The 11,017-nt window shown below is 42.5% G+C and overlaps 1 protein-coding gene across 1 annotated transcript in view; it reads left to right on the plus strand.

The window, feature by feature from the left end:
• LOC119522637 (pre-B-cell leukemia transcription factor 1-like) overlaps positions 1-7,717 on the plus strand; it is an 83,520-nt gene extending 75,803 nt beyond the window's left edge. The window contains 1 exon segment of the mRNA XM_037821121.1: positions 7,252-7,717. Within this exon segment, the coding sequence (XP_037677049.1) occupies positions 7,252-7,344 (93 nt within the window). The 3' untranslated portion in view covers positions 7,345-7,717.
• Positions 7,718-11,017: the final 3,300 nt, after the last annotated feature.

Here is an 11,017-nt window from a genome sequence, read left to right on the forward strand (position 1 = left end):
TCCTGGCCCCAAAACTGAGCCAATAAATTCCCCTTGTTTAAGCCAAATCATTGCAAAAATATCTGCTTTGGCAGCTAGGAAGCTGTAATATTGACCTTTCCTAAAACCCCAACCTCAATTAAGTCCCTGTTGTACTCTTTCATAGTATTTATTACAATCTAGAAACTATTTATGTTCTTTTGATGATTATTTAACATGTATTTCTCATAAGACAGGAAGCTCCATGAGAACAGAAATCAGATTTTTTAAAATTCCTTTTATCTACTACTGTATGCCCAGGACTTAGCACAAGGTAGGAACTGAATACATTTTATAGAATTGAGGATTAAATGACTACACCGAATACGATCTTCTGGTGCTCATATGGGGATGTTAAGAAATAAACAAAAGCTGCACAAGGTTAAATGCCAGATGAAGGGTCAGAAAGTCAGTGGTACTGGACTTTAGAGAAGCAGGTCAGGGTGTGGTTTGAAGAAACCCACAGGAAGAGGATGGCTCTCAAGCTGGACCTCGAAAGATGAGATGAATTCCTGTAGACCAGTGGAGAGGGACAGGCCAAGGCAGAAATCCTGTCATTTGACTTCTCTATAGAGTAATAAGGAATCTCACTTTGGCAAGGGGAAATATGTAATGTCTTTGCAGCAGCTTAAACTACAAGTCTTGGCAGTAGGGGTATCTGTCTACTGCCAGGTAACAGTCGATTGTAATGTGGATCTGTCCAGACATATAGAACTTCAAGCAAGATCTCAGGGCTCACAAGGCTATGGTGGGAGCCAGACTGGGAAGGGGTGTGACATGGGTATGAGATTACCAGGGTCTGGCTTGGTGGAGAGCTGGCAATCAGAGGGGGTTCTCCCCAGCGGGCAAGGGTCATAGAAACAGGAATCCTAGAGCTGGCAGCATGGGAAAATCCAGGCACAGGACCAAGTTCAGGGCAGGTAGTAATTGGTGAGCTGGGTTAGATTCTCAGAGCAGGATTCGATTTGCAAAAGCAAGTCACTGTCTAGTCTTGAAGGAACTGAGATAATTAGCAGGAAATCAAGCAGAAGCTCAGCACAGGCTTGGTATGGATGGTCTCGGCCACAAGAAAGAAGTTCCTGCATGAAGATGCTGATGCAAAAAATCAGAGCAGGACAGGCAGCAAAACTGATTGCATTGCCTATGCTACAAAACTAGTCCAGAAAAAATTTTCATTTGGCTGAGAGTGGGCGTTATTCTGAGATAGGGTTGCTAGATTTAGCAACTGAAAATATTGCATGGGACGTACTTCTACCAAAAAATTATTTGTTGTTTATCTGAAATTCACATTTAACTGAGTGTTCTATATTTTATCTGGCAACCGTATACTCAGATCCTAAGGTATAAGCTGAGCTGGCTTGTGGGGCTCAAGGGATCTAGCCCTGAAGAGAGGAAAAATGGGGACAAGGACCCTACAGGCCATTTGTGGACTATGTCTGTTCTGTACATTTTTGCAGTTCCTGCTATGCCTAAGGTAATGACTTGGAGACTGTTCCAGATGCAGAGCGAAAGAAACATCTTCTTTCTCTTGTGCCCTTATGGAGAACACTCCTTGGTTTCTTGGTGTGCTAAGCTGTGGAGAGGCAACAGATGGGATCCAATGTCTTTCTCAGCTATTTTCGCTAACAACAAAACAGAGCAATACAAATATTAACCATAGTTACTTGTTTGCGATGACCTATGCAGTAACCAATCTCCTTGATGCCTTTCTAATAAGCAAAAAAGTTCAGTACCCTGAACGTAAAGTTACCCTGAAATACAGTACTAATGCTGATGTGTCTCCTGGATATTTACTTTATCTTTAGTCAGATTGAATTTTGGAGGTCAGGGTCTTGGTACCATATATCTCTCTATGCCCACGATTGAGGATGGATGTTACAGTGCTGCTAAATGTGTATTTACTTCTCATATCTTTCCAACACATATTTCTCAAACTTGATGATGTGTCTGACACTGGTAGGCACTTTGGAATTGAAGGTAAATTCCACAGCCCTGCTCTCAGGGTCTGGTAGGTGAGATGAGAGATATTTTAAAGAACAAGTTCAGTATGGTAACCTACAGGCTGTGATAAAAGGTATGTGAAGAGAAAGAGAGGTCTATAAGAGGCACAGGCATTGCCAAGTACAGATAGGGGTGCAAGGATTCTGAAACTCCATCTTGAAAGAGGCAGGTTATGGGCTGAATGTAATGGGATATGTGAGGGCCCTGTATTCAAGGGGGAATAAGCAGGAGTGAAGCAGGTGCTCTGCTGTGGGAATATCAAGTCTGATATGGATGAAGTCTTAACCATGAGCACTGAGTTGAGGAGTAATGGGTTCAAGGACACTGTATGCCTGATGAGGATATCGAACCTCATCCTGAGGTCGACGGGAAGCCATTGAAAGATTAAACAGATTGGTGACACGATCACAGTTACATTTTTGAAAGATAATTCTGATGGGAGCTAAAGACAGGACCAGAGGGGTGCCGGGCTGAGAAGGGTTTTACTGTAAAGTTTCCTGGGGAAATTTTGAATCCCTCGATGTTCCTAAGGGGGCTTTGCAGTAGCATCTTGGCATCCCAAGACATCCTTTGGTAGGTGCTCACTGTGTAATCTTGAGAAAAGTGCAGACATACTAGGAATATGTAGTTCTCCTTCTAACTTGATGGAAAGATCTAGTGCACGACCTCCGCTCTGGGAGCCGCTGTCTCTCCTGACACAGGGTGGCCGCGCCTGCGCACGTAGGGAGAGAGAGGAGGCGTCCGCGTTCTTTGTTTTTCTTCCTGGTCGGCCCCACCAGTGCCTGGTTATTGAGAGCCTGGAGCACGTACGCCTCCGCACCCACGCCGAAGGCATCTTTAGTAATGGCATCTGGCCCATATGCAGATTTTGCTCCACTCGGTGCTGACATCAGCCGGTTTGTGGCACCTCAGCGTATTTCTCTGTTGCAAATGAGAGTTTCTTAGTGCCAGGCTCGCTTGGGCTGTCACATCAGGTGATGAATTCTCTGCATCAACGGTTTGCTGCTAAGGTAAGCGCAGAGGAAAAGCAGGAAGGAGAGGAGGATGGCACAGGCGGATCTCAGCCCAGCAGCCGCTGCTCTAGGCTAAAACAGGACTTGATTCGCAACAGCCAGGAGAGGCTACTGCAGGTTGCACGTGTTCATTTTCAAGAGGGCGACAGAGAAGGGACAAGTCCGGATTTCCCTGGCAGTTCTGTGCTTTTGAGTTTTGTTAGGAGAAACCATGTGGTCTTCCGTTTCGCCGTTGCCCCATGTTCAGCTCAATAGCTCCCCCTATCTTCTCAGATGGGCATGCCAGCCCTTATCCATTAGGTGGGGTTCTGGCAAAATTTGGTGTAAATAATTAAGTATCAAATGCATTAGGATAGGATGTCGAGTAAAATAGCTGATCATTTTTGGTCCTGAATCATTTTGTTACCAAATACCTTTAATCTGTGTTTTGAAAACACAGATTTTCTCCTATAGGAAATCTGCGTTTTGTTCTAAATTTATATTCTATTTAGCTCCCCCTTCTGTGCCGTTTCAGGTGGTACCTGCCGTTGGTTTAGGCCTCACCTGGTGGAATTAAAAGTTAGACATGGTCTTGCTTCACAGGCCTTGCATCACAGGTCACAGAGTTACCTTTTGAATTAGGTGCAAATGTAGAATATTTTCCATTAAGGGATGTTTTCAGAGATTAAAAAAAAAAAAGGCACATTTGGTTTTGCAGTTCTCACCTCCCCACCCCTGTAACTCCTCAGTACAGTTTCTGGCATCAGCATTTTGAAAAGTGTATACGTCCATTACAAAGGTGTAGTTTGCATCTGAGACTGAAGGGGTGGTTGGGGTGCAGAAGAAAAATAAAAACAAAAATCTTATTTCCTGCCACCCCCACATGGTTGTTAATGAGAGCATCTTTGACTCTTACTGTGCCCAGAGATAAATAAATACACAAAGGCGGAGTTTCCTACTTGATATTCACCCGCGGTCAGGAAAAGGGAAAGAATTGCTCCCCAGGGTTAACGTGGCAGTAAGCGAGGTCAGCTGTTTCCCAAGACGATGCAGCCTCTGAACGTCTTACATTAAAGCTGGAATGATACAGCTGAAACAACCAAAGTGATTTACTGGAAACCCTGTTAAGTTGGATTTGCTCACAGTTTCTGATCTTGGGGAGGTTTCGGCTGAGTATTGTATAAAGTACCTCCGGAGAAAAGAATTATTCAACCTTTTCCAGTGTTAGACATGCTTGTTCTAAAAACAACTTGTCTTTGTCTAATTTGGATCCCATAGGCTGCAGTGTCCTAAATTTAGCAGGCATTAGAGAGGGCCATAGCTGGGCTAGCCTGGTGGAGAGTGATCAGCTGACCTGGATCTAAGGGGTTTCCTGGGACATGGAACTTTCAATGCCTAAAACTGCAAAAGTTCTGCACAAACTGGTACAGTTGGTCACCCTTTCTAGGGAGTGTGTGCTTTTATGAAGGGAGAGTAAAAAGAGGGAATCAAAGAAGATTTTTTTTTAATAGAAGATGTTATATCTTCTTCACCAGACCAATTAACATAATTAAAATGCTGGTTTTGATATCAGCTTGAACTAATTCCTGTCTTTACCATCTGTGAGCTCTCTGTACCCTCTGGCATCTTGCGCACTGGTCTGAGAAAACAGAACTTTTTTTAGGGAAAGAGATCAAATGTCTACTGTTTGAGTTGTTTCATCTTAAAGATGGCTCAAAGTCTCCCACAAACCTTCTGGGCAATATAGAATCACTTGCCAATTCCTTCCTCATGAAACAACACAGAGCTAATTTTCCTTATTAATGACTTCATTTTTGGCACCACTTATTGTTACTTTAATAGAATCATAGCATGGCTAAGTAATGTTAATAGTGGTGATTTGTGAGCAGTGTAATAAAAGTCCCTTGTGCCATGTGCTAGCTATGACATGGGTGCTAACTTCATCTGTTTGTCTCATAACAGGTTGATTCTAAGATACATGGCCTTTTTTTTAAATTAGTACTTTACTGTCTACTTCATGACATTTTACTTAAAGAACCCCATTCATCTTTCCTTAAAATCCTGAACTACTCAGCTATGCAGGATGCCTATGTAAATACACACACATCTACCTATATCCATCTATCAGGTAAACAAACACATATAAAAAGATTATTAGGACATGAAAATATCAAAATGCTAACAGTAAATTTCTCTGAGTGGTAGGATTATGGGTGTTTATTTTTGTTTTTTTATGATTTTACTATTTTCCAAAATTGTATGATAAGCATATCTTACTGCTATGATCAGAAAAGATAAATGACATTAATAGATTTTCTTTGGGGAAAAATAAATAATTACTTGATTAGGAAGAAAGATTAAGATATCATCACCCCTGTGACAAAACTGCATTAGGAAATTGAATTAATTCTGTTCTAGATTCTGATCATACTGTAAAGACTTGGACTCCAAAAGATAGAAAAGCCTTCTGTTAAGAACAAATCCTCATTTCCCCTTATTTGTTCTCCTACTAATATCTCTATCACAAACAGCAGGGGGAAATGTCCTCTAACAGGAAAAAGGGAGCAAGAGAAGCTACCTGACTAGATTAGGAGATGGAAGATTTGAACATGAACATGAGAGCAGTTGATCCGAGATTGAGGTGAAGTGTCCCTTATTGGCATCACCCAGGGTGACCTTTTGTCCTCTTGGAATCCAGATGTGTGACTTGCTGCTCGTTAATGAGGTATGAGCAAAACCTACCCTCATGCCCACCTGCTTTGCAAAAAAGCCCACCTTTCCTGGGACAATTGGCACATCATTTGTTTGAGCCAATGATAAACAAAGCCAAATGGATGAAAATGGCAGAGAAAAAGGACATTGATTCAAAGGTTAAGAGGCCCGTGTTCTATCTCAGCCATAAACCAGGAACCTCACTGTTCTCTCACACCTTACTTTCTTATGAATGAGGTGTGAACAGACATTTGCTAGTGATTATTTAGTGCAGAAGCCAGGGTCACTCCCAAATGGCAATAATAATAATATTGCCTGTCCAATCTACACCAAATTTTTCAAAGGGCAAGAGGAGAGGAAAGTACAATAGAAAATCATTTACCAAGAACGCCTAAGACTGTTGTGTTCAACATTAACAGTATTTCCAGAGTTGAGGTATATTAACTCCAGATGAATACCACAATTGGGAAAAAGAAGACTTTTTAGCACACTTGTATGTCAGTGCTTTGAAACATATAAGTAAACATAAATTGTGCATCATGAAATGATTCCAATAGCAAATCATTCTTCAACCATTTTATTGGTGGGATCTTTTTTGAGAGGAGTGATCACTGAAACAAATCCTTTTAGAACAATTCTGTTGTTTTGGATGCTTCTGGTATTAGAGTCTTAGAAAAATAATCTACAAAATGCAGACCAAACATGTAGCTTCTCATCTCACCATTTCTTTAGATATATTCACTCACACCAGTCCTTAGGTCTTGGCACTGTTTTGCCTTGTTATATTCACCTGAATCACCCTCTGTACTTTTCAAGGCTCACCTCAAAGAGTACCTCCTCCACAAAACATTTCCTGATGCTCCTTCAAGATGTGATATTGCCTTCATTTGAACCATCCTAACAACCAGGCTCTACCATTTATTAGGTTCTGCCTTGAATTACAGTTCATTCGTGTGCTTGTCTTATCCCCCTCCTTGAGGACATGAACCATATCTCACTCACCGTGTACCCAAGAACATCTGGTATAGAACCTTGCACAGAACAGGTGCCTGGAATTGCATAAACATATGGAGTATCCAGATCTGGAAAAGACCTTAGGAATCATTTGGGGCAACCTTCTTATTTTTCCAAAGGGGAAACGAAGGCCAGAGAGATGAAGTTGCTTCTCCAGAGTCACCAGCTAGTTGTTGCCAGAATCAGAACTGAAACTCCTGTCTCTTGACCTGCAAGGAAGCTATCATTCTACTGCAACCCACATAATAATCATCTGATGGCTTTGAGAAGTGTGAACACATTGCACCAGTGGGAGATGTTAACATTGTATACATGGGTTCACTGGGAGGATCCCAACACATCAGAATGTAGTGGAAATAGTATCCACAACAATCACAGCTTCTCATTTGATGAGTGCCCCCATGTACCAGGCACCAGGCAGAGTCCTTTATACAAGTTGCCTCATTATCATTGTTTGCTCAGAACAGGCCACTAGATCACAGAGAACTGACTTCTCTCCCTTTTTCCCTTCTAGGCTAATGGAGGTTGGCAGGATGCTACTACCCCTTCATCAGTGACCTCCCCTACAGAAGGCCCTGGCAGTGTTCGCTCTGATACCTCCAACTGATCTCCCCGCAATTGCATCCTGGCTGACCCTGTGCCCCAGTCGGGGCAGGGGCAGGAGGGGGGGTTTCTCTCCCAACACTGAAGCAGTCAGACTGGAGGTCGAAGCAATCAGCAAACACAATAAGAGTCTCCTTCTCTTCTCTTCTTTGGGATGCTATTTCAGCCAATCTGGACACTTCTTTACACTCTCTTCCCTTTTTTTTAATTTTCTGGGTAGAAGCCACCCTTCCCTGCCTCCAGCTGTCAACCTGGTTTCTGTCATCTTCTCTGTCCCCTTCCCCCTGTCCTAGACTCCCTGGGCCCCTGCCCTCTATTACATCACTGAAGGATATTTTCAACCATTAGAGAAATTGAAAGAGGAAAAAAAATGGCAAAGAAAATAATAAAAGCGTTTGTATGTTTTCATGCTGGTGGTTTGAAGAGCCAAATTTACCTCATTCGGATCCCTCACTCCCTGTATCAACAGGCAGTCCTCTATTTTTCTCGTTACTCTCACTACCTCATAGCAGGAATACGCCACATTGCCCTACTCCTTCCGGGCCTCCCTGTCCCCTCTTGCTCTTAACTCCCCGGGGACAATTCTGATTGGAACAGTTTCCTCCTCTTCCTTCCCATCCCCAGTTATTCTTTGGGGACTGGCGTAGCAGGGCTTTGAAAGATGCCACATTTTCTGGTTATAGCTCCACTAGGTTGATTCCCAGGCAGGATATCAGGCCTCGGGAGAGCACACAGAACAGGAAGGGCAGAATTCCTATAGGCTTTTTCATCTTCCTAATAACAGTTCTTAATTTCAGAGGCACAGTCTTTGGAGACCATTCAGCACTTAGTAAGCAATTTTCAGAACCTGCTCGAATCTGAGTTGGGCATGATAATGAATGCAACACTAACAAGTAGAAGTTTCCTTTTCCTGAAACCCTTCAACTATCCTTCCTCACATGCGTACATACACATGTGTGCACACATACACTCACATGTAGGTATATGCACAACCTCACACATTCACTTTCTGGAGAACATTCACATGCCATTTGCAAACATTTACATTAGTAACCATAGGACTGTGCATTGTGAGCCCAAGAGAGGGAATTCGCCACTCTGAGTGAAGATTGCTGTCACTGAGAAGGATATGAGTCTGGGGCTTCCACGACCTGCAGGCCCACCCATATGCACATAACAGAACAACATACACAGGATTTGCTCGTGTTGAAGGCCAGGTTTCCAGTGTTAACTATTCCCATTCCCTCCCACCTCTGGAGTTCTCAGGGAGCCACACACACTACTTATAGCATCCGTAGTGGATTTGGTTTTCTTTGGTTTTATTTTTATATTAGGGACATTTCATTAATTCTCTGAAGTATTACACAACACCATGTTCTTGACTCTTGACCTCTTCTTGTTCTGGAGGAGAGAGTTGAATAAGAATATGGCTCAGGCTAACTTTTTCCTAGCTTAATTTGAAGACCTGAGGGTCATGGGGAAAACAGAGGTAATGTTTCCTTGAGAGTCATCATAGTGATTTTTATTCCCTGGGGACTGCTAAGAGGGAAGAGTATGTACTAGAATGCTATTCTCTAGTATCACTTGGGCTGACTTTCTTCATAGCCAACTCTGCCAGTGATGAAGATGGCAGCTATGTCACTTGGGTTAAGGCGGAAGGAGCCAACTTTCCTGGCGCCTCATTATTTTACGTATAAAATGAAGATGGTTATGCCTGCTCACCAAGAGGCATGTCAGAGACTGAGGATATTGATTTCATTCATCCCCAGTCTGGAAGTAAGGGGAAGTAATGTCCTGGAGACATTACTGGAATGTAATGATGTCCCTGGACCATGCCATGTAGGGGCAATAAATGGTTTTCCCATTTGCATTTCTGGTTACCATCAGCACCCTGATGATAAACCAAAGGGTTATTGTTGTTGGTTTTGTAATTTTGGTCTGTTTGGTTTCTTAGAATAGAGAAAGGCATCCAAATTAGAAAAATAGTACCTGTTTGTTTTAGTGGGTGCTTGAATCCAATACGTAGCCTTGTAAGTATTTAGTTCCCTGTCACATCCCCTCTGCTTGAGAGGCATCCAGGTAGAGGCACAGACCCTAAGGAGTGAGGATGGCCAGTGAACAAGGCCAGGGGAATTCCTCCTGGCACTACAGCGACACATAGAAAATGCTCCTGTGTTGTGTGTACCGGTGGAAGGGGAGGAAGCAACTGCTACATTGAGAAAAACTGCTACATTGAGAAACCCAAAGATACATGAATTTGAAGGAAATGGAAGAAGTAAATATTTGGCAATATGAGATGATGCCTTGATGACTAAGAACACCTGAAAGGCCGTGTCTGCTAACCTGGGCTGTACTCAGAACAGGGCTAAATAAAGGGGATTCCCAGAGGGAGCATCTTTGTGACAACTCTCTAGTGATTAGAACCAGTGGAGAACTATGTCTTCGTGGCAGAAATAGACTGAAACTCCCTCCAGAGGCATATGATTGGATCACACCCACTTGACTTTGGGCAAAATAGAAAAAAGGTACAAAAGGGTTCCCTTGGGGACAGGAAGGATGATTTCAGATTTGGATTGAAGATTGCTTGCCATTTTAGGTTCGTGAAAAAGATCAGAGCAGTGCTCCATTTGCACAGGCAGTTTCCCCCACCGCACTAGTCTGCACCGGTCATCACCTCTCACAGCATCTTCCCCACCCAGCACTCCACTCAGTCCTCTCTATACCCAACACCTTTCCCACGACCTCCCATCCAGGTACACCATCACTTCAAATGTAGCAGCTACGCGATCTCCCAGCATTAAGCCAACCATGAGAACATTGGCAGCAGAAGCATGGGAATGGAAACAGCCGTGCCTCTGGAAATAACAGCTCCCTGGGAATTCTTATTAAGTCATTTCTACAGGTACCAAAATGTGCCCCAGAATCCCTTCATTTTCTAATGGAAGCGGGAATGCTCCATTTTCCCTGACAGCAAATCTCCCCTGAGAAGTGGTACTAGACCTTGGGTTGGCCTGCCTTGCAACTCTTTGTGATAGCCTCCTTTTCATCCCTGGCTCCTTCCCCTGGAGTGGAATTGACTCCCTTGCAGTACTTTGGCCAAGTGGCACTTTCTTTGAATTATTTTTTTTATTTTGCTGTGGTGGTGGTTCTTTCTTTGCCAGTTACCTTTTCTCACACGTATCTTTTTCCTCCTCTTTCCTTCTGATTTTTTTTTTCTGCCCAGAAAAACCTGACTTCGATACCATAAAAAGATAAACTACAGAAACTCAAAATTAAAAAAATCTTAAAAAAATCCTCAAAGATTCTTTCAGCTATATTAACATTTTCCATTGTTTCTTGTGACTTGTGTCTCATTCTTTGTAGTATTGATGATGAACATTGGATAATGAATGTTCTTGTATATTCAGATAAAGGAAAAAAAAAAAACAAAAAAGCAGTCTGAATTTAATAGTGTTTATAATAAAAATTTTAAAAATGACTTTCATAGCATGCAAAACAGGATGGGGAAATCTCCCCTTCTTTCTGTGACAATGCGCATCATTCCTGCATTAGTTTTTAACACCAAACTACCTACATTCATTTCCCCCATTTTTCTTTTATTTTCTTGCATTTGTGAATTAGTTCAAGAATGCTAGAAAAGTGTCCAGTTGTGCACATCCATTTCCTGTTTCACAATG

The sequence above is a fragment of the Choloepus didactylus genome, chromosome X, assembly GCF_015220235.1.
Source record: "Choloepus didactylus isolate mChoDid1 chromosome X, mChoDid1.pri, whole genome shotgun sequence".
Taxonomy (NCBI): domain Eukaryota; kingdom Metazoa; phylum Chordata; class Mammalia; order Pilosa; family Megalonychidae; genus Choloepus; species Choloepus didactylus.